This window comes from Uloborus diversus, chromosome 3, assembly GCF_026930045.1.
Source record: "Uloborus diversus isolate 005 chromosome 3, Udiv.v.3.1, whole genome shotgun sequence".
NCBI classification, from domain to species: Eukaryota; Metazoa; Arthropoda; class Arachnida; order Araneae; family Uloboridae; genus Uloborus; species Uloborus diversus.
The window spans coordinates 142,498,613-142,524,124 of NC_072733.1; the positions used below are offsets into that span (position 1 = coordinate 142,498,613).

The 25,512-nt window shown below is 33.0% G+C and overlaps 1 protein-coding gene across 1 annotated transcript in view; it reads left to right on the forward strand.

Moving 5' to 3' along the window:
• The window catches only part of LOC129218968 (uncharacterized), a 245,497-nt gene extending 220,342 nt beyond the window's left edge, over positions 1 to 25,155 (forward strand). Inside the window, exons 21-22 of the mRNA XM_054853288.1 lie at positions 24,664 to 24,870; positions 25,130 to 25,155. Coding sequence (XP_054709263.1) covers positions 24,664 to 24,870; positions 25,130 to 25,155 — 233 coding nt within the window. The remainder of the gene's footprint in view (positions 1 to 24,663; positions 24,871 to 25,129) is intronic.
• The last annotated feature ends 357 nt before the right edge of the window (positions 25,156 to 25,512 follow it).

The following is a 25,512-nucleotide window of genomic DNA, read 5'->3' on the forward strand; positions in this document are numbered from 1 at the left end:
GGTTGTCTCATAAAGATGCATTCTTTTAGAGGTGCATATAAATAAGCATTTTTCACATCGCACTGCAAATCGAACCAACCTTCTGATATTTTCAAGGAAAAGAAAAATCGAACCAATGAAAAATGAATCGTCGGACTAAAAGTCTGATCGTACGATTCAGGGGATTGTGCATATCCCTGAGCAACAAGTCTCCCACGATACCTAACAATTTTCCCCGATTCATCTCTTTTAACATTGAAAACCCATCTCGATCCGATTGGTTTTTCATTTGCAGGCAAAGGTGTTAAATCCCACACTTTTCTAGAATGCATAACCTCTAATTCATCCCTCATTGAATCTAACCACTGGTCCTTTTGCTTAGATTTAAGAACCTGTTTGTAATTCTTAGGAATTACAATTTCATCATCTAGTCATAAGTTACATAAATTTAAATGAACAGTTTGATCAGAAATTTCACCTTGATATAAATTTTTACCATTAAAATCAAATAAATGTGGCTTAAACAAAATAGCATTTTTAGAACAATATTTTTCAACATCATTTAAAGAACGTACTCGTTTAGAAGAATGTTTCTCATAAAAATAAATATCAGTACGAGATTTATCTGACCTTGGGATTGCTTTCCTCACCCATTCTGTTTCACGCAGCTGGGCGCGTGGTGGGTTTTCCCCATTTTCACTCAAGTCAGAATTCGAATCTGATTCATCCCCGCTCGTCTCGCTTTCACTCTCATCAGGAGATAAGAATTTAGACGGCGTACTCGGGCTTTCACTTCCGTTATCCGATTCGGAATTCGATTCATTTTCTGAATTTTCAGAATCTGATTGAATATTTGACCATTTGAGACAGGGACCCAGCACAGCTCCACTAGAGTCACTCTCTGATATATTTTTAAAAGCTTCTTTGTAATAAACATTTTCATTAAAATTTACATTTATACTTTCAAAAAATTTTCCGCTTTTAGGAATCCAGATACGAAAACCCTTAGTGTTAAATGCATAGCCCAAAAATATACCCTTTTTGGCTTTAACATCAAGTTTATGTCTTTGCTGACGGGGTGTTCCAAGATAACACAAAACACCGAAAGGTTTGACGTGCCTAGCACTTGGCTTACGTCCACCATATAACTCAAAAGGTGTTTTAGTTTGTCCTGAGTGACAAATCCTATTCCAAGTATAATTGAAATAAAGCATAGCATCCGGCCAAAATCTTTTACTTAGCCCGCTTTCTTCCAATAATACTGTTGCAGCATTAGCGGCTGAGCGATTGTACACTTCGGCCAAACCGTTCATCTCTGGACTGAAAATATTGGTTAACTCATGTTTTATACCGTTATCCAAACAATAATTGTCAAAAACTTTATTTACGAATTCTCCCCCGTTGTCGGTTCTAACAGCTTTTACTTTAAGATTTAAAAATCTTTCAGCACGCTTTATGTGCCTTATGAAAATTTCTGGTACTTTGCTCTTTTCACTAATTGGATACAAAGCAGATTTACGTGAAAAATCATCAATGATTGATAAATAAAAACGTTCCCCCTTATTTCCCTTAATATTACATGGACCCCACACATCAGCATGAAGTAATTCAAGGGGACATTTAGACCGTATTTTACCTATTGGTTTAAATGAAACACGTTTAAATTTACCAATTTTACAATTTTCACAATCTATTTTTACATTTTTGAATTTAGGCAGGCCATGGACACACTCAAATTCACCGCTCTTTCTGATACTATCGGTGTTAATATGTGCCAGCCTTCTATGCCACAATTCTAATTTTTCTACATTAGAGCATTCAATTTTCTCATTTTCGAAATGATCATTACTTTTATTTAGTTTTATACTTTCTTGATACGATTTATTATACAAAATTTGAGGTTTTACAAAATAAATGCCATTTCTTAAAATTGCTCTAAATATAAATCCATTTCGACCAGATATCGCCACGGAGCCGTTTCCCCCTTCAAACTTAGCACCCCCCTTATCGAATTTAGTACCCGATAACAAATTTTGACGCAGATTAGGAGAGTACATTACATCTTTTAAAACAATGATAGTATCATCAAACTTTAATTTCACAGTTCCCATCCCCAAAATGGGGAAAGTTTCATTTCTAACGGCTACAGCCATTTCTTTGTTTCGCAATGGTTTAAAGTCCTCAAACGCACTACGAACGTTGACGAAATGATGGGTGGAACCAGTGTCGAAAATAAATTCATCAGGGTCTTCTGATACTTCATTTAGATGTACTTCGGAAATGAAAAAGTTCTGGTACTTACATGCTTCCTTTTCCACTGATGGGGAACTGCACCTCGCAGTTTTCTTGTTCGCCTTCCTCTTATTCCGGATTGGTGATCTTGACTTTCTGTTACGTTGTTCGAGGTCCTTGTCAACTCTTCTATATTGACACGCGTTACTTTTATGGCCGGGTTTATTACAGTTAAAACAAATTAGTTTCCCTTTTACTCCTTTCTTGTCAAAATTACCCGGTTTCTTTACAAAGTTAGCCCTGCCGATAATTTTATCATCCTCATCTTTTAGTCGAATTCGCGATTCCTCGGCAATAAGTTCGCTGACTACTTTATTAAATGTGAATTCCTGTGCAGTAGTTCTAAGAATAACTTGACAAATATTGTCAAATTCTGAGGGCAAATGACGCAAAATTTGAAAAATCAAATAATTTTCAGAGAAATTCGCGTCTATAGCCTTAATTCTTTCGAAAATTTGCCGAGTACGGGCAGCGAAAAGATTTATTGACTCTTCCTCTTTTATACGACATTGGGATAACTCTGAAAACAATGTCATGTGCTGACAACGATTGTCAGGAAAGAAGTGATCTTTCAAAGCCTTCCAGGCATCAGCCGCGTTGACCTGATTTTCGATTATCTTTTTGAAATTTTTCTCCAAATTTAAATAAATTATGGATAGGGCCACATCTTGTCGATTTTGAAAATTACGAATCTCTTGCTCAGTAGCCTTTTTTTCATCATTAGAAAAAGTTTCCTTTTCAATGCCATTTACTATCTTCCATAGACCTCGTTCCATTAGGACAAATTTGATATCCGATGACCAACTCACATATTTGTCAGACCTTAATTTTTCGATAGGAACACTCTGGGATGCCATGATTGATAAGAACACGAAAAAACGCCAAAAAAATAAAAAAACCTAATTTCAAAAAAAACAACCAACAAAATCTCAAAATATCCCCGAAAAAAAACCTAAATAGTGTAACTGCTTCCCCCCTGGAACAAGTCCAGGTCTTCCGCTGAATTTAGCAGCCACTATTCTGCCTAACACCAAACCAACTATATCCCCCCATAAAATGCAAACGAAACGTCTGAGAAAAGTTTACACTACACATGGCTTAAAGATTCGATACAAATTTCCAAAAAGTAAAAGAAAAACTTCTATTTTCAGTTTTCATTCAACGCCGATGCAGGGAAAACAATTTGAAAAGATTTCCAAACACTTGTCATCTACCGATTCAGCCAAAAGACAAGTCAGTTACAACATTCCATTTCATCACAAAAACACGAAGTCTAATACTCTACTCTGCTGACAATTCGAAAACATCTTAATACATTAATATTATTCATGATACTGAACACGTAATTATTATGATACAATTGGGTAGGGCTGGGCCCATAACCCTTATGATAACTTACGATGTTTAAACGAAAAGCCGAAGGGGCTAAATTTCGCAAGTCAGTCAACAATGTTACATGCTTATACAAGCAGAGATAATATCACACAGTGGAAGGTGCAGAATCAAATATTAATGTGAAGAAATGAACATTGGAAACTTGTTAAAATCTTACCAAAAATTTATTGGTCCATAGTAACTAAAATAAATAAACTAACAAAAATAAGTTCTTAAGAATAAAACCCGGCCATAAGTGGAGGCGGAGTTCGCAACTCCCCAACACCTATCGGACCTAACTCACAAGAGGCTGACGAACACAAAAGAAGAGAGAGAGAACGATTGGAATCGTTCACTATTTATACTTGCCTCATTTACATATGATTGGGCATCAAAGGATGCCAACCTAAAACTGAAACTTTACACGTGCCGAAAGAGTTGAGAAGTTAATCTAATTTGAATAAAGTTAATTTTATATTACATTACATTAGGAATGAGAACGCGGATAAATATCGTTTACCGATGTCTATCAATTTTATCTTTCCTTCCTCGGAGCAACTTTCGACTTTAGCTCGTCTGCGCAGTTCATTTCTGCGCACATGAAGCTCCTGCGCAAGTCCCCAAAACTCCGTTTTTGACTTGGGCGATCGTAATGAGCGCATGCGCTGTGTAGGTTTTGATGACGTCATTCTAGGAAGGACTCGCCGGCTAACTACCGTTTCAAGTCTCCACACGTGCGATTTTTTTTTTTACTTTACGGAACTTCGTGTAGTTAGCTCAACTTCGATTGTTTTGGTTTCGATTGTGCAGACGTTCGTGTGTTAACTAAACATTCATTGCAATAATATTGCCTCCGAAGAGACTGCACACCCAAGTTTGTTTTCAAAAAAGAATACGCAAAGCTGTTCCCGATTTCAAAGGAATCGAAGATGTCGAAAAGCATGCGTACTTTGGGGTCAATCCAGACCCAAATTAGGTCCGCTTTGCGGCCCCTTCACGGAATTCCGCATCGTAACAGCGGCCCCATTCACAAAATTCCACATCGCAAAAGTAGCTCATTCACAAAATTTCACATCACAAAATACAACAACAAATAGGGTCAATCTGGAGCGATCATTTTTTGACCAACAGCTACGTGTGAAACTTAGCCGCCATATTTGGTCATTCACGTGATGGAAGAGAAGTGTCTAAGTTTATAGGAACAAAGCACAATTGGATGTTTTTTTACTGCAAACTAATGAAAATAACGCAAAATGTGCTGCAAATCTTTTTTTTTTATTATTATTATTATTTTAATGTTTTCTAGAGAAATGAAAAACTTAATATTTAAAATTTCGTCTTATCCTCATTGCTTTGGTCCCTAATGTGCTAAAAACTATAGCATTTTCACTAAATTTTTGTTATATGAGGATTTTTCAATTATTTTTATACTACTAGTTAAAATCTAGATCGGTATAGTCGCCATTTTTGGTCATTCCCTAGATGGAAGTAGACAAGACTTTTAAGTGCCTAAGCTTTCAAAAACGGAATTGGAAGTTAATTGCTATGAAAACTGTTGAAAATACCGCTAAATGTGGCAGAAATTCTTTTTTTGGATAACAATTGTTTTCTTGAAAAATCCAAATTTTATCTTTAAAATTTTACCTTCAGAATATTATTTTATCTTCATTGCTTTGGACGCTAATGTGCTGAAAAATGACTATTTCATCTGAATTGCAATTTTTTGAGGATTTTTAATTACTTACAATTACTTTTATGCATCAAATTCAAAAATTTACTTTCGTAAATTTTTCGCGTAGTCGCCATGTTTGGTCTTTCTCAAGATCGAAGTAGACAAGACTATTAAATGCCTAAATTTCCATAAACAGAATTTTAGATGCTTACCTCAAAGCAAAATATTGAAAATACATAAAGTGTGTCATAAATCATGTTTTTTTTTCTTTTAATTAATTAGTTTTTTTGAAAAGTGAAATTTTATCTGCACAATTGCATTTGATCCTCATTGTTTTGAAGGTTTTGCTATGAACTTAAAAAAACTATTTCATCTAAAATGCAGTTTCTTGCTGACTTCTCATTTATTTATTTTGAAATAATTCAAAAACCTGTTTTAACTTACATTTTCCAAAAAGCATGTTTTTGTGAACAAGTGCAAGGTTCTATCTTTTTTTTTTCTGAAAGTAGTAAAAATTGAACTCTCCCCTCTCACTTTTTGTACTTTAAAACTGACAGTGGTGGCTAATACAGTCTGAGTAAAAACTTTAAGGCCAGTGTAATTTTCTTTGAAGAAAGAAAAATGAAATTAAAAGGATTTTAATATTATTGTATTATTAATTATTAATGTTCTTTGGTAAGAAATAACGCAACAGACAGGATTTGTAAAGCATGCAATAACCAGAAAAGCAATGGTTTATTCAAAGTTAGCATTTCAGCTTGAGTAAAAACTTTAAGGCCACTAGCATTTTTAAAAAACTGCAAGTACTTATACTGTAATAAATGTCACCTCAGTTAACAAGATTGTGGAAACCCTTCAACTTGCAGTTTTGTGATTAATTTCTTCAAAGTTTTTGTCCTACTTGTGACGATATCGTAAGGTAAAAAGTTAACTGTTCAAGAAAGAGGGCAGATTGAAGCTTTTTCTTCAACAAGGATAAGTAAACGTAATATTGCGAAAAAATAGGAAGATCGAAGACTGAAGTCAACATTTTTGTTTGATTTAAACACAATTAGTGTAAAAAGAAAACCCCGGAAAACTTAAAGCTTTGTCCTCTTGTCATGGAAGAAGAGTTTCGAAATTATTACATTATCTGAAAAGTACTCAACCAGGAAACTTATTCAGACAATAGGTTTAAATGTTTGTCAAAAACGATATATAACACAATTAGAAGGTGTGGAAATTTTATTAATGCTGCGAAATTGCTTAAACCTCATTTTTTGAAAATGCACAATATAGAGCGTTTCAACTTTAGCTAGGAAATCATGACCTGGGATAACCAATGAATACAAATAAATTTTTCTAAGGAAAAGAAGTGAAGTTTGGATGGACCAAACGGACGGAAGTACTATTGGCATGATTTACGGAAAGAAAAAGAAATATCTTACAAGCGCCAATTAGATGGAGGCTCTGTCAGAACTTGAGAGTATTTTGCTTACAATGGTGTGTGCTCAGTTGCGTTTGTTTCATGTAAAATGAACTCACAAGCATATCAAAATTTCTTCCCAAGTCATCTTTTACCAAATGCTGAATTTTTTGCTGTGGAAAATTGAAAATATCAGCAAAACAATGCATCTATCCATATGAGTAACAGTGCCAGAAATAGGCTCCAAGTAAACAATGTTGAAACTTTGAAATTACCAACTAAGTTTCCAGATCTTAACATAATAGAGAACTTATTGGGTGACTTAGCAAGAAGAGTTTATGCAAAGGAGAGACATTTTACTTCATTAATGGAACTGAAATCTACCATCGAAGATGAATGGTAAAAAATACACCCCGAATTTTGTCAAAAACTAGTTTCATTCATAAAAACAAGAATATTTGAAGTAATTTGAAGGAATGACTCCCACCACAAGCTTATAAATATTTGAATTTTTGTCCTCATCTGCTTTTTTCTATGTTGGCCTTAAAGATTTTACTCAGGTTCAAATATTGATCAGTAATATTTTCTGATAATGAAACACTTACAATTAATTTTTTTTTGTTTTTTTTTACATGTATTTAAGGTTAATAATTATCACTCATATGACTTTTTGATCCTAAGATTAAGGTGTGTCCAATTTCTCAAAAAAAGTGCACTGGACTTAAAGTTTTTACTCAGACTGTAAGTGTTTTAGATCTGGTTTATTTTAAACCAAGGTGGAATTAGTCACTAATATTTCAACTGATTTATTTTTCTTTAATGACCCAGGGTTCGTACGCCCTTGAAAAACTTTGAAAAGTGTTTCAAAATAAAAAGTTCGTTTTCAAGTGCTTGAAAACATTGAAAAAGTTTTAAAACTTAGAAAAAGTTTCTTAGTGCTTAAATTCTTTCAAAAATCATCGGATTGTGCTTAAAACTTTTAAAAAAGTATTTTACTAATGCAATTTTCTGAATATGCGCAAAAAATCGCTTCCGTGTTTGGGATTTCAATCCTTTTGAATCTTGTAATTATTTCGAATTTTTTTTTCAATTGGAAGCTATTTTGACACATGGTACCTCAGATTAGTTTATTTTTTAATTAATTTCAATGTCTAAAAAAGGATTTATTTTGGAAACCATAACAACATTGAACTTACCCGGATTTCGAGGATTTTTTTTTTTTTTTGAAATTTTAATCTTTTTGCATCCTGCAAATATTTAAATATTTTGGCTAATCGGATGTTATTTTCGCATATGCTACCTCAGATTAGCATATTTTGTTTAATTTTAGTAAAAAATTAATAAATTTATTTTATGGTAAACATGCCAACGTTGAACTACTCGGACTTTGCGAAAAATTGCTTCTCATGTTTGAAATTTCAATCTTTTTGCATCTTGCAAATATTTTAATATTTTGGCTAATCAGATGTAATTTTCATATATATGCTACCCTAGATTAGCATATTTTATGTTAATTTCAGTAAAAAATAAATGAATTTATTTTATGGAAAACATGCCAACATTGAACTTAACTCACGAAAATTTGCTTCCCTTGTTTGAGGTTTCAACCCTTCAGCATCTTGTAAATATTTTATTTTTGCAATTAGAAATTATTTTGATGCACGCTACATCAGATTATCTTGTTTTATATTATTTTTTTAATAACTAAAAAATTAATTACTTTTGTTTTGTTTAATTTCATATATACTTATTTAATTTTGCAATTTTGATTTTAATTTATCATTAGCTAATTCTTGGTTATTACAGATTTTTTTGAAAAAATTTTAAATTTAAACAACTGAGCACCTAACATTTTAACTTACAGTTTGTATTTTAAAGATGAAGTTGAGCTATACAATTTTGTAAAGCTGAATTTATAAGTACATCATTTTCTTTATGTCTGTTAAAATAATTAAGGTACGTAACAGGGGTGATTGTGTTTTGATTATTCACTGGAAATCCAGTAGTGTTTGTTATGCTTTTACCTCCCTACTTCCAATTTTCACCCTTTACCTCAAATGTTCAAAGTTACTACTTTTGTTGGGTTGTGGGCACTTGGAACAGCTTACCAGAATAGACTGTAATCAGTAAAGGGGTAGATTGCTTAAGGAGGGTCATTGATCTTCATTGGGGTCCAATAAATTGACTAGCCTAGCTAGGCCCGTTGCCTGTTTCTGGTTATCAACAGGCACTGGGCCTGGTATTTATCTGTATAATATTTTGACTTCATAAATTATTTTAACATAAGAAATAAATTGTATGTATATCAAAAGTAATTGTTGTACACATGTATATTTAAGTAAAAGGGGTCTTAGCTTTGAAAAGTATCCCCCCTCCCCCCCGATTAGCTCTTTGAAATTTACAGGTTATTTTTTATGAAATTGCAATCATACCTGAATAATATCCCTTCTCTAAATTTAAATTCTAATTTCAACAATAATCCATTTGTTCCCAAAAAAAAACTACTTTTGTCATTATGTATGTCAACTTCTTGTGAATCTTTTCAGTTAGCAAATATGGCTCTGTGAATCTGAACTTGTACATTTATTGACTATTACAAGTTATTCAGTAAAAGCAGGCTCAAGATTACAGTCAGAGTATTTATCACTTCTTAAGCAGATTTTGCGAATTTTGAGGTACGGAGACTGGATTGGGGACTTTCGTAAAATGTATTCTTTCTTACTAATTTTTAAATTTACTTTAGGACAGTTGAAATGCTTTATCGCCAGAACAACTAATACATGCATAGGAATAATTGATTTATACTTTGAATACTTATCAATAATTAACGGACGTCAAGTACTTTTGAACTTAATAGTGCCACCGAAAATTACCTTCTGGGTAGTGTTTTTGATCCTAACCGCCCTTATATGTGGATAAACCACTATCAATATTGGAAATAACCTCCTGTCTAGCTATTCCATTGAATATAGGTGTTTTGGTTTCTTCCCCAAAAAGTTAAAAGCATTCATAAAGGTTTTTTAATTATTGGCTTGCAGATTTTTATAAATTATATTTCTTTAAATGTGAAGATTGCAAAATTAAACCTCATGGGACCTGCTCCTCTTTATGACCAAGCTTTTCAAACATTTGCAGAAAAACTTTTGACACAGTTGATCTTTTTCCTATCAAAGGTCTCTTGTGGTAGAAAAGGATATTTTGTTTTCCTTTATTTTTTTTTAATATTATTACCTATTATTTATATGTTTGCATTAAAGGAGACCTGCATGCAATCAGGGTTGGCTTTCTGCCGGCAGAAACCAGTTTTTGCCATGCCAGTGGCAGAAACTGGTTATAACCGGTAAAAACCAGCAGAAACTGGCAAAAACTTAAAAATGTCTTTAATAACTCAAGTAATTAGTAAATGATACTTGTTTAAGTAAACTAAAAAATTAAACATCATTTCATCATTAAAAAAAAAATAAAATCCATCGCTAGTGCCTTTGATTTAGTTCAGAAAGGGAACTTATCAATTGCAGAGGCTTGTAGTATTTGGATTAGTTTAAAAAAGGATAAAAAAAAAAATCGGGGGTGCTTAGGAAATAGGAGTGAACTACAGAATTAAACAGGCATTACTGATTGTAATTTGCTGACTTATATGCTTCCTCTAAATTGTTTATGATAAAAATTATCATTTCATGTGCTTCAAGAAGAAAGAGCCAGAATTTTACTTGCCTAGATTTTGTACCTAATGTCACAGCTTTGCAAAACAAATTGGCCCCATTTCTCGAAACTTATATTTTTACCACAACCCCCAGTTATTACATGGTGGACCAGTTATACAATAGATGAAAGTTTCAGGAACACTGCTTGCTCCCTTGTCTGCTAGCTTTTCTGTTTTAAGAATATTCTAAAATTTCTCGTTTGTGCGTATTAAAGTGAGAACCTATTAAGATTTTTGAAACCAACTTTTCTAAGGGGCAATTGCAGGGTCCAAACAATGTAACATTTGATTTTGAATTGTGATAATTTTGTAATTAAACTACAATACATTGGTTAACAATTAATTATTTTTTCCATGCATTTTCCATTGTATATCAAGAATTTAGTTTTCATTTTGTGAGTTTTTGCCAGTTTCTGCCGCAAAGTGGCAGAAAGTGGTTTTTGCCATGCCGGTTTTAACCGGTTTCTACCAGTGGTTTTAACCACCTCGGCAGAAACTTGCCAACCCTGCATGCAATATTCTTAGAACAAATTTATGATATTGCCTTGGAAAAAAAATTTTTTGCCTTGAAAAGTACGTGAAAAGTGCTTGAATTTTTTTTCTCCCTAAAGGGTATGTGAACCCTGTGACCAAATACTTCTAAATCAAATATATATTTTCCTGGATGCCCTTAAAAGTCATGGGAAATCGTGGATCTCAACTATGATCGAATTTGGTATTGAAAAGTCGGGATTTTCAGAAAAAAAATGCTCAAAAAGTATCAGGTCGGAGATTTTTCTGAGAAAAAAAATCATATACGTTTAAATTTTAACTTACAAATCGTCAAGTGATTTTAATTTGTACCTGAAAACTTTTTTTCGGGAAAAGAAAAGGAAATTCACAATAATTTCTTTTTTACTAAAATAAAGAAAATTCGGAAATATTTTGCTTTTCCACAAAATGGGGACTCGAAAAATAAAACCTGGATTGACCCCTGATATTACTGTGTGACATGTGACTTTGATTTCAGCATAGCACATGGAAAGATAATGCGCATGTTTTAACAACTTATAAAACTTTAAGTTCGGCTTTTACTGCATCGTCAAGTGATAACATAATTAGAACAGAACTTTTATTCATGAATATCATTCTGAAGCACAGCTTTCCCATCGCAGTATCGGATCATGCAAATTCTTTCATTAAAAATGTGTTCCCGGGCTTGTAGGTAGCAAAGAAAATACGGTTGTGCTCGAATGGAAACAACCGCTATCATAAACTGCTTAGCTGGGAACACTGCTCAAGAGCTATCACAAGATTTAAAGCATAGTAAATAAGTACTTGAATTTTTTTTTCTTGAATGAGAGTGGGAACCCTGGAATAGTCATGTACAAAATGCAATGCAAAAATTTAATTGGGCAAAATGCTGTAACATTATTGTAACATGTGTTTTGCTTGTGAAAATATGTTTTAAAATTCCAAACTTGATTATATGAAGGTTCGTCTTTTGGATTCAAATTAAACTGATTTTATAATAACGAAGGGGGCATTTGAAAGTAGAATGAGTCTTTTTGTTGAAATTTAATTCATTGCACATTTTAAGTATTGTTACTGTTGCTGCTGTTTTCAAAAGAAACCATTCATTTATGGGGGGGGGGGTTAATTATTATTTTGAACTTGTAAAACTAGAAAGAATCTTCAGTGAGCAACTTATGTTTAGAGATTGATTATGGACAGTTAAGAATAAGATTAGTAATACAATTATTTTGAGAAAGATTTGTGTACACCTACGAAATTTCGTCTAATTTTTTTTTTTTTTTTTTTTTTTTTTTTTTTTTTTAAGAACGCCTTAATATGTTACTTAGTACAAATTACAGCTTAAAGCTCTTTTTCTTTTTATAAAATTTTTCTTTCACTTGTCTCCTCGTCTTGTGTTGTTTGTGTTTGTAAATGTGTTCGTCCATGTTATCATAAGTTTTTTGCTACTGGCCTCTCAGGTGAGGTCTGATCTTTTCTGAATGATTCCCTGCTGATGTCTTTAGTTTCGGAAGCGCGTGCTGCCATGACGTCTATAAAAGTGAAAAGTTATAATTAAATCTAAGTGGGTCATTTGGTCTCCGAGGAAAAAGGATCGTGTCCATCTTCGATATATTTTTTCCTGATATGGTGAACTTGGCTCATAAGGTGTGAACTGACCAGCTTGCAATTCTGGTGGAGATTGCGATGCCGTCCATCTACCTGTGGGGATTCACTATGGAACATCGACAGGACTTTTTGATACCTGCATGGACTTATTGTAAGATCTTTTTAACATAATTTAATTTTTCTTCGGAGGACCAAATTATTGTATTGTAACCATTTTAATATATGTTAAATAAATGTTTTTCAGTGTAAAGAATGATTCATGTTTTATTTTCTTCGGGCAGACCACTCCCTCAAATTGTTCAGTTGGAAATGAGTTGCCTAATTTTCAGCTTAACTGTAGGCTATTAGCTCTATAACCTCAAATTATATCCAACAAATCCATTTCTTTTTTGCATTTCTTGTAATTTTTCAAAAGTGGGAAAATGTCCTGTGCGATGTAAAATGTGCATATCTTTATGCTCCCTTAAAAGAAGATGTGTATATGCAACAACCTCCCGGTTTTGTTGAAAAAGGGAAGGAAAACTATGTCTGTAAACTTCAAAAGGCAATTTACGGACTTCATCAAAGTGGTTGAAATTGGTATTATGAAATAGACAGCGTTTTAGCAAATATAGGTTTTAACAAATTTCAAAGGTGTAATTGTGTTTATATTTTTCAATCCAAAGTAATACTTTTATTATATGTTGATGATATTGTGTTATTCGGGAAAAATAGTAAAAATATTGAATTTGTTTTAAACTTGTTGAATAAACATTTTGACCTTAAAATTTTGGGAAAAACCAAGACACTACTTGGTGTAAATTTTGAGGAATATGAAAATGAAATTAAAATGCATCAAACAAATTATATTACAGAAATTTGTGACCGTTTTAGGCATTTTAACTTTCCAATTTCTTCATTACCAATAAGTAAAGGTATAGTTTATTCCAATTCAAATTGTCCTCAATCAGAAAGTGAAAAACTTGAAATGTCTAAAATTCCTTATAGAAATTTGTTAGGTTGTCTCGCATTTATTGCAAACGGGACCAGACCGGATATTTGCTACGCCGTAAACATATTCAGCCAATTTCAGGCAAATCCTGGAATATTTCATTGGGGAGGATTACTTAAATTATTAGGTTACGTGTCTCACACTAAAGATTTCAAACTCAGTCTAAAATGTAACAAATTACAAATTTTGGGATTTAGCGATGCTGATTTCGCCAATAGCAAAGATGATAGAACTTCCTTAGGGGGACAAATAATTTCACTATATAATGCTCCGATTTCTTGGCGTACGTTCAAAGAAAAAAGCATATGCTTGTCAACCATGGAATCAGAATTCGTTGCACTTACAGAAGCAGTAAAAGAATTGCTATGGTTTGACAGAATTTTAGATGAGTGCATTAACTTTGGAATTACCAATAGCCAGAAAGTAAAATCAATATTGTATGCGGATAATCAGGCCACGATAGATTTCTGTAAATCCCCAATTGAAAATTATAGAACGAAGCACATCGATGTTAAATTATTTTTTGTGAGGGACTTAATTTATCAGGAAATTTTCTGCATTAATTTTGTAAGAAGTAAAGAAAACCAAGCTGACGTATTTACAAAACCACTTTCTAGAACTGAACTTGTAAAATTTTGTGAAACAATTTTTCATTAATCACTTTTGCTAACGATGAATATTCAGTTTGAAAGATGTAATTTCGACATTGTATCAGGAAATTTTTTAATGTATTAGGAAATGCTTTTCTGTATTGTGTAACTTTCTCAAAAATGAAATATTCGCGAAATTTTATTAAATACAATCGAATTTACCAACGTTTTTTTTGAAAATGAGAAATTTTAGGGTGTTATATATTAGAATAATTTTTTTGCAAATTACAGCTCTAGTATACACTGTAGTAATTAGTTAAAAACTTAATATGTACACTTTTATTGCATACTTTATTACGAATGTGTTTATACTTGTTTTTTTGCAAATGTTTTTTTTCTTGAGTTTTACATTAAAGTCTGGATTGTAATTTGCAATTGGATGCATGTATTTTCGTCCTGATGGAATGTGATATATCGCCGAACGATGTTTTGTATTATGCTTAATTATTGTTATATTTTCACTTTTCTATAAAGTTATAGAATGGATTTGTGAAACTAGAAGCCAAAGATGTTTTTTTTTGAAAAAAAAATTTTATTAGCTGTTTCTTGTAAGATGTAGAGAGGAGGGGCATTGTTAGAAATATAATTTCTACAAATATCTCTACACTTACTTTTTCCCAGGTAACTGAACTTCACGATAATCAACCGATGCTTGTTCGGACCAACGATCCGAGTGAATCGGAAGTGAGTGATCGGATCGGATGTGTGACGTAACAGACTCCCGCCATTGGCTTAGCAGGGAGGCGTCTCTGCCACTTGGTGCATCCTCATTGGTTGCGTGGATGTGAGGGCATTGATGTGAATATTGATGAGGACAGACTATTTAATAGTGATCGGAGCTGAGATTCGCTCTCTCTTTTTTAAGACTCGTTCGGTGATGTCTGTCCTGTAAAAGGTAGCTATGGTAGAGCTCGTATTGTTCGGCGGATTGCCGACTGTGCTTGGCTGATCATAGTAATAGATTAGCGAGCCGTATTAGGATGAGCTTAACTAACTTGCTAGTCATATTTAATTAATCTTTTTTACCTTTGGCTTCAGTTATGTTTATACAATTATATTTACCTTCTTTCACGTGTTAATAAATTTTAGTTATTTTTTAAAGAAGTCTCTTCATCAGTTATTCACAGAAAGTAGATGAAATGTTAGTTCTTTCACTAACTCTGCAAGAAGTATTACAGTTAACAGGTGGTATCATTCATCAATGGTATCATTAACAGCACACCGAGTAACCGGTCGCTCGTGGAGAGAATAAGAGCGCGAGAATTCATTCTGCCATTTTTGCCGAGTGAAAGATGTTCGAGAAAGAAGAGCTCGGACACCACGCCTGGAAGAGGAGGAAAAAGAGATGCTGAATCCTTCAAAGAATAAATGGTCGCCCAGTTGAAATATGTAAAGCATCCTGAAGCCAAAGCTGCGGAATCGCCAGAAAGCAGAATATGACCTACTCCTCGGAAAACTGAAGAAGGATCGAACAAGATTGATAAAATTTGGAATGGCCAAGTGAGATGCTCCCGAGAAGGAAGTCCAACCTGCCTTCTTTTCCTTGCCAGAGATAGCTGATCGAGACACCTCTCGATTTTCCTGCCACCCTGGGATAAGATTCCAACGATGAAGTAACTATTCCGACTGCAGTGTCCCGTTGACAACGTCTACGCCCTGGCAGGACTCTGAATTCTCCAGCTCCAGCCATGTGGTGAAATGGCGCAGCGTCCCGGCGGCCATTTTCTTCTGCTCCCTGTTGAATGAACGTGAGACTCCCACTCCATCATCATGCCTGCTCGCGAAGAGTTCCCCCTACAGAAATAGTGCTTGTGGCCTTGTCAGGCAGAAAAAAAAAGTGAAAAAAAGAAGGTGGCTAGATGGACGTCGATTCCGTGGTCCTGCATCTGATTGATTAGTGCTCCTTCTGCGCCCATCATGACTTTCTAGTGATTCTGGACGATCCAGGCTCGAGGGGATTTTATTTGGGGGGATCATTTTGATTTTTCATGATTCATAATTACCTATTTTAGTCTAGATGAGTTGATAATAAGTCTGAGTTCACCATGAGCTCGTGAAATGTTTTTATATGTCCTCGGAGGTGCACCCCTCAATTATATAATTTAAGGTTTCAAAATAAATGAAATATCTTTTGCTTCAACTTTATATATATTTTTATTGATGCAGCTAAACTCATTTCACACTCCTGTAACCAGGAGTACATCTTAACATATTTTTGCACACACAACGCAAGTACTGCAATACGCAATCGCGTAACACTTATGTTTACACAGAATGGTGTTTTTATATTTTTCAGTACAAAAAAAAATCTTCCGATAATTGTATAAATTGGCTTCAGTTACATGTTACTGTATCCTTCAAATCAAGGTTTGCCACTTTTTTTTTCGGTGGAAATTGAAAAAAATATTTCCTTTACTTTATATTCCTTGAAGTACTGAAAAACAGCAAGGTGATTGTGACATTAAAAAAGTCCAAATCTAATTTCATTTAAATTAACATGCAAATTTACAGCAGATCATTGACTCTTGCTATATGCAATATTTACAAATAATTTCGAAACTGTTTTAACTTGGTATATTTTCTCATTAAGACCTTCAATTTCAGGCATTTCCTTTGCATCTTGATCATTTTTAATGACATTAACGATTATCACTTTAATACTATGTGAAAAACTGAATGTAATTGCAAGCATTTCTATTTTATCCCAAATTACAACACATAGAATCGAACAGGGCCGAATTTCCAATTTGGCAGAAAGGTTGCTGGCTAGAGTGGCAAGTTTTTAGAGGCAGCAAAATTTTACTGAAATAATTTTTTTTTTTTTACTATTCATAAAAATAAAAATACATTTTTTTTTTTTTCAAATTTTCTGCACTGAGAAAATTTTATCACAATATATTGAAGTGATAAACAATGGGGGCAGAACATTTCCAAAAACATAAATTGACATTTATGCTAAATTTTAAAAATACTTAATTTTATTTGTAGTCTTCACTATCTCAATTAATGTAACTTCAGTAAATATAATAAATTCGGGAAGGTTTGTGACTGAGGATCTGTGATGCGAATGCGATTCGAATGAAACATGCAATGTTTCGAACATTTTATTAATATTTTTATTGTAATAAATAAATTTCTCTTAGCGTGAAAATCTTTTCGGACATGGGGTTTATACAATTCAGACCTATTCTTTAATTTTGAACCGAAAAAGTCAAAGTGTAAATTTGGGTTTGATAAAACTAAAAATTATTTTGGGGGAAAATAGCCTCCCCCTTGCAACATGAGTCTCTCAACTTGCTCGAAAGGTTTCTACCTTGGAACTTAGTTTCTTTCTCACCCTTCAGAAGAATATTAATGGTTAATATAATGCTTGCTTCCCCTCAAAATAAAAATAGATAGGTAAACGATACAACTTCTGGCCCAATTTTGAACTATATCGGAATACACTACATCAAAGCATTTTAGATACCGTTTGATGAAGAATACGAATAGCTAAGAGAAAGTATCTAGTATTCTTCACAGTGAAATCACACAGACAGTGACACAAAATGGCAGGCTAAACCCATGTGACTCCAGCCTCCAATCACAGTCGAAAGCAACACACAGTGTGTGACTTTAAGTGTCGCTACTGAAGAAAAGGATTCAGCCCTTTAGGACCCACAAACCTACTAAAGTAATATCTTTTCGTAGTTTCCAGATTAGCCTGAGATTTGAATAGCTTTAAACAATAACCCCTAATCCTACTTTTTGTATAAAAATTTAACCCATTAACATCTTTCATATTGATAAATTTAAAAAACAGAATCATGTTCTTTTTGACTTCTTTGCTCCAGGCTTTACATAGTAAGACTTTTCAGTCTGGCATCATAATCTAAATCTGAAAGTCCCCTTATTAGCCTGGTAGCCCTTTCTTGAACCATTTTGAATAAAGAAATATCTTTCTTGAGATAAGGAGGCCATTACTAAACAGCACACTCCAAATGGGGTCTTACCAAAGTTCTGTATAAAGGCTGAAGAACCTTCTTACTAAGAAAACACATTAGTGTAATAATGAAAATCCTTTTAATGTGTAACAAGTGAAAGAGCAGTGTAAAACATGTTTCTATAAGAACTAACAATTTGTTCTCGTGACTCTGTAATTGATAAGGTCCCTATTATGACGAGGTCTTAAAGTCTGAAAATTCTAAGAAGTCCCACATTTAGTGAGTTTGAGTCTCTCACGTTATTTGTAAATGGTTGCAGACAGTGAAAATGTGTGATCAATTTTTTGCCAATTCTTTAAACTTGGCACTTTTCTTAATATTTCTTGAGATTTGAAGCCTTTATGTCTCAAAAGGAGAACACAGGCAAGTATTTTTTGCATCAAAAATGTATCACGAGATGCTTTTTCCAATTGGTACCTTTTGGAACATTTCCACATTTTTATTGTTACACTACTATTTGTGTAGTCACCCCTGTTAGAATTGTTTGAAAGAGATCTATTGATAAACCCAAGCATTCTGTTGGTTTTGTTACTTAAAATGCTGTACTTTTGACTAAACTTGGAAGTCCTGATTTATTGATACACCCAGATGAATAACCTTTCTTCCTTACTAATGACTGATTCCTGTAAATAATAACTTATAGGCTTATTTCCATGACCTAAATGTAGCACTTGGCATTTCCCAACATTAACTACTATACCCCCACTTATCTACCCACTTAGTTATATGATCTAAATCATCTTGAAGCTGTTTCACTTGTTCTACATTTTGTACAATCCCCATGACTTTGACGTTATCAGCAAAACAATTCATGTTTCCAGAAATATTTTCATATATCTGATTCTTCCCCATATAACTACTCGGTTTCCTTCCAGGCAGCCAATTCCTAGCCCAAAGTAAAAATTTCCCTCCTATTCCTATATCAGCTAGTTTGTTGAGAGCAGCAATATGCAGTACCTTATCCAAAGCTTTTTGAAAATCAATATAAACATCGAAACACTTTTTGTTGTCTAAAGCCATAGTAACCTTGTCATAGAAAGGCAATAAATTAGTAGCACACGATTTACCTTTTCTCTAACCATACTGCACGCTAGTCAACAGACTATAAGTCTTTAAGAAATTCATAAACTTGATTTAGATCAAAGTTTCAAAAATTTTACAGACCATTGAAGTCTGACTTGTATCACCTTTAGACCCGTTCTTGAAGAGGGAGTTAGCCAGCTTCCAAACCTCTGTCACTGCCCTTGAGTTGTGAGCAACATTGAAAATATTTAAAATCGCATCCACTAGTTCCTCAGCACATTCAACTAACATTTTTGGATAAAATTTTTCAGGCCCTGGAGCTTTAGTTGCTGTAATTTATTTTTTCAAATAAAACGAAACATCCTCCCGGAAAACACAAAATATTAAAGCTGTATAATAGTTTGTGTCTTGTATCTGCACTGTGATCAGTTTCTTTAAAGTGAGAAAAAGTGGCTTGCTTATAATTTAAAGCTTCTTTAATTTCTCTGGGGAACCACATGGGCCAAATTTTAGTATTAACTTTCTCCTGAAAGGAACATAATCCCCAACCTAACAAAAATACTTCATTCAAGCTCTGCCTTAGCCGAACAAAATCGGCATTTCTGAAATAGGACACAAACCTAAAATTTTCATCTTTGCACTTACCAAATTTAATCCAGAAACTACTACTGTTGCGGTCAACTATCTCCAATATGATCTCCTATACACAATCCCTGAACAGAACTTCCTACGTCACAAAAAACTAGATCTAAAATCGCATCCTCTTGACTTCCCCGAGTTTCAACTTGATCTAGATTCAAAATGGCATTCTGCCGAATTCCTTGAGTTGCAATTTGATCGAAGAAACAGTCACCACACAATTACTTTCAAAAATTCCTCTTTTCAACCATTACGGGGGAAAAAATTATGCCAATCAATGCCAGGAAAATTGATATATCCCATCATGATGACGGATCCCTTACAGGACATGTCATCAATAATGATACACCTGTTCATCTGGTCCCTGGTGTAGATTAGGTGGCCTATAGGAGGGTGGCGACATATCGGGGAAAAGTCAGGGAACTTCAGGGTTCGTACGCCCTTGAAAAACCTTGAAATGTGCTTGAAAAAAGAAAGTTCATTTTCAAGTGCTTGAAAACCTTGAAAAAGTTTTAAAACCTTGAAAAAGTTTCTTAGTGCTTAAATTCTCTCAAAAATCAACGAATTGTGCTTAGAAGTTTTAAAAAAGTATTTCACCAATGCAATTTTCTGAACATGTGTTCAGTATGCAACATCGCGAAAAATTGCTTCCGTGTTTGGAATGTCAATCCTTTTGCATCTTGTAAATATTTTGATGTTTTTTACAACCGAAAGATATTTTGACACATGGTACCTTAGATTAGTTTATTTTTTGTTTAATTTCATTAATTAACAAAGAAATTAATTTCGAAACCATGACAACATTGAACTTACTCGGGTTTCGCGGAAAATTGCTCTTGTGTTTGAAATTTCAATATTTTTGCATCCTGCAAATATTTAAATATTTTGGCTAATCAAATGTTAGTTTCGCATATGCTACCTTAGATTAGTATATTTTTTGTTTAATTTTAATGAAAAACAAATAAATTTATTTCATGGGAAACATGCCACGTCGAACAAACTCAGACTTTGCGAAAAATTGCTTCTCGTGTTTGAAATTTCAATCTTTTTGCATCTTGCAAATATTTAAATATATTCACTAATCGGATGTTATTTTCATATTTGCTACCGTAGATTAGCATATTTTATGTTTAATTTCAGTAAAATATAAGTTTATTTTATGGGAAACATGACAACATTAAACTTAATTCGCGAAAATTTGCTTCCCTTGTTTGAGATTTCAATCCTTTTGCATTTTGTAAATATTTTTTTATTTTTGGCAATTAGTAGTTATTTTGACACTGCTACATCAGATTAGCTTATTTTATTTTTTTATTTTAATAACTAAAGAGTTAAAGAATTTATTACCTTGGTCTTGTTTAATTATTTGCTTATTTATTTTTGCAATTTTGAATGATTATCTTTACCTAATTTTTGGTCATTACAGATTTTTTTTTTAAATTTAAATTTCAGCAGTTGAGCACCTAACAAATTAACTTAAAGTTTGTATTTTAAATATAAAGTTGATTTATATAATTTTATTTATAAGTACATCATTTTTTTATGTCTGCTAAAATAAATAAGGTGTATAACAGGGGTGGTTGTGTTATGATTATTCACTTGAAATCCAGTAGTGTTCGTTTTTATGCTTTTACCTCCTTATATCTCCAATTTTCCCCTTTTCCTCAAATGTTCAAAATTATTACTTTATTATGGTTGTGGGTACTTGGAGCTTACTGAAAGAGGCTTTAATCAGCAAAGGGGTAGATAGCTTAAGGAGGGTCTTTCATCTTCATTTGGATCTAATAAATTGACCAGTACCAGCCTAGCTAGGCCCAGTGCCTGTTGCTGGTTATCAACAGGCACTGGGCATGGTATTTCTATGCAGAATATTTTGACTTAATAAAATATTTTATGAATTGTATGCATAGCAAAAGTTATTGTTGTACATATGTATAAATCTGAACTTGCACATTTATTGTCTATTGCAAGTTAATCAATGAAAGCTGAATAGGCTCAAGTTTGCATTCAGAGTATTTATCACTGCTTAAGCTGCTTTTGTATATTTTGAGGTGTAGAGACTGGACTGTGGACTTTCATAAACTTTTCTTACTTCCTAATTTTTAAATTTACTCGAGGACAATTGAAATGCCTTATTGGCTGAACAGCTAATAAATACATACGAATAATTGATTTGAATACTTATAAATGATTTGCAAACCTAATATTTTTAGAACTTAATAGTGCAAACTGAAATAACTTTCTGGGTAGTGTTTTTGTCCTAACCACCCTTATATTGTAATAAACCACTGTATGGTACTGGAAATAAATGTTGAAACCGGGGGGGGGGGGGGGGGGGGGGGGAGTGACTTCAAAAACTCCTCTCTGGCAATGCCATTGAACTTGGGTATTTTAGTTTCTTCCCATAAAAGTTAAAAGCACTTATGAAAGGGTTTTTTAAGTATTAATTTGCTGATTCTAGAAAATATACAAACCTCTGACTGCTGCAACCTTTGAAAAACCTCAAAATTAAACCTCTTGGTATCTGCTTCTCTTTATGACCGAACTTTTCAAACATTTTCAGAAAGACTTTCAACGCAGTAGATCTTTCATCAAAGCGTCTCTTGTTGTAGAAAAAACAATTTTGTTTTCCTATACTTTTTTGTATTATTGCCTTATTTCTATGTGTTTGTAGTAAATGAAATCTGCATACAATATTTTTAGTACAAATTTTTGATATTGCCTTGAAAACAAAATTTTTTACCTTGAAAAGTGCTTGAATTTTTTTCTGCCTAAAGGGTATGAACCCTGAACTTTATTAATCAGGGAAATATCAGGGAATTTTGAAAGAGTAACGAAAAAAAAACCCGGGAAAATCAATTTTATAGCAGAAAAAAAAATTTTGCTTTACGAAATTAAGGACTCAAATTCCCTTTGCATTTTCTGCCAATTATCTGTTTAAAAAAAAAAAAAGTAAAATTTATGATCATACAGTGCCGCATATTTGTGCATCTTTTTTCCTCAACGTCAAAGTATTGAATCTTGCTTATTAACCACACGATGAACTTCCTAAGACTGCTTCTGTGTCTGTTAGGTTGTTTATTTTACCTAGCTTGAAATTTCCTTTTATGCTTATGTTACACATTGTTACAAATTTTGTGAATTGTTAATTGTTTTTAAGATTAATTTGTTGTAATCTGGCTAGTTTTGTCCTTTGTTCCATTAATTTTAATTTTAAATTATCATAACCTGTAAATAGTTTCTTGTAATGAATATTCAACCCCCTTACATTTTAATGAAGTATATGGCCCCTCCTTTTCTGAATGATAAGATTTGTGAATGGAATAAAAAGAAAATATGAGAATTTGGTAGAACGTATTAGAATTCTCTGGATATTTCTTTGCTAGGTATAAAACGCCGGGCGTCTTGTGAATGGAAGAGTCAGTCAGTTTGCTTTCTAACTGTGGAGTCTCATTTTCAGCAGTTCCGCTGAAAGTGTGTATTAGCCTTTGCGCTGTATTTTTGATGTAGATACATGTGTAACCGTTTAGTTTAAGGTGTTAATTGATATTTGCTTATTTGTTATGGTTAATTTAGCAGCTGTTAACCATATTCCTTGTACATAGTTGTAAATAAATCTCCTGTGTTTTTCTCAAGAACTGTGTCGTCATTTAAAGAAAGTTTGAAGTTGCACTGGATCCTTAACAATATTGATAAAATGAATAGAAGTATTGTAAACTTAACGCAGATGCTAAGAGATTTCTGCACAATTACAATAAAACATGAATATAAATGTATGACATGTGGCATCAAAGGAACCTTGAAATAAGTTGAAAGTACTTTGTTTTCGACAAATAATAAATGAATGTTAACAATTTTGAACATTTAAAACGTAAAAAAAATTTAAAGGTTTTAGAGCGAAAAAAACAAAATGATTTCAAGATTTTTTTTAAACCTAAGGCAATAAGTTTCGGGTGTTCCGTATTGCTGCTTTAAACAATTACATTTAAAAAATATTGTTATTTGAGCTTAATTTTGAGTGAAGTGAGTACAGTAGACTAAAGATTATCCGTGAGTCAATCAACAGTCTAGAACATGTATTTTCGCAGTAAAAAGCAAATACAAATATTTTTTTTGTCAAAAAATGTCAAATTTAAACTTTGCTGTTTTTGTTTTATTTATTTATTGTGCTTTCTTCTTCGAACATACCCTTGTTCTTTATTGATGTTAAGTTCTGTTGTGCAAAAATACAAAACATTTTACTACACTGTATATATTTTCACTGTTTGAAGAAAGTATTTTGCATCAATACAGCTAAATTTTTGAGGAAGGACAAATTTTACTTTTTTTCCCCTCATTTTACCTTTCTTGCGGTTTATCTGTTATTTTTATTGTCCGCAGAATTTGTGCCACCCAATTTCGTGGATAATCGAGAGTTTACTGTAATCTGGAATTTTCTAAAAACAACCTGGAAAAGTCGAGGAATTTTTTTTTAACAACAAGTGTATGAACCTTGAGCATAAGGCCTCCTGCAGTTTGTTTTGTTATCAAATATACTAAAGAATATGAAGTAGTGTAATGTTATCACATATGGTTCACAGTTTGCAAAAAATTTAGAAAAATACATTATGTTACATAACTCTTAATATTTTGCTGTTTTCTCTTTACTGCTCAAGTATCAACAGAGTTCAGCTAAACTTTCTTACATTTGGTCTCAATTAGACCAGTTTAAAACAAATTTACTGTATTTAACTTTTATAGTTTGTTTTAGAGCTTGTTCTTGCTTATGCTTTTGAAAAGTATAGTTTTATGTGAGATTTATCAGAACTAAATTTGTAATTTTCTTATTTAGATGTGAGTATTCCTGTACTTACACCTGGAGCTCCACCAGTTGTCATTCCTGCTGGTCAGGATGTACTGGTTCTCAGAACACCAAAAGGTGTATATCTTCGATTGCCAGATGGTCGCATCATTGCTGTACAGTTACCTCCTAGTCTCTTGGCAAAAACTCAATTTCGCCCGAATGTTGTCACCCATTTTCGACCTGCAGCACCTAAAGGTAACTTTGTGATTCAAATTTTTATTATTTTTCTTTATAACATCTTAGAAGAATTTATATCATAAAATCCTTTATCATGAATTACCTATTCAGGCAATTAATTTGTCAATTTTAGCTACCTTGACAAATTTCAAAATGCTTGATGGCATGATTATGTTCTTCTTTTTTGTATATTTCCACTCTTTCCGCGAAAACTCATACTGGGCTAAAAACAACCCCTAGCTGTTTTTGTTTTTATATCTCAGTGGTGCAATTGCAGAATCCTGCTCCCAAAAGCACTTTTAGACCAAAATGCCTCCTGACTGCTAAAAGGATAATCCCTGTGCGAATCTTGCCAAAAGAATCATTATCTTTACAGACTTGTCAACTCTCTTGATTTTTGTGAGAGACTCCTACTTTTCCAAATCTCCCCCTTTATAAGTCATTAATTCCTCCTTTTTTAAAAGAAATTATTCTTAATGATTTTCCCAAATTATTAAAAATTTGGTTTAATGTTCTGATATTTGAGTAAAGTTTGGCACTAGTCTTATCGTTGCATGATTGTTCAATACGATATTTTACTATATGGAGTTAATGATGATAAAATGTAAGCTCACTCAATCCTCTGCAAGTGGCCTATAATAAAAAATTATTCTAAAAATT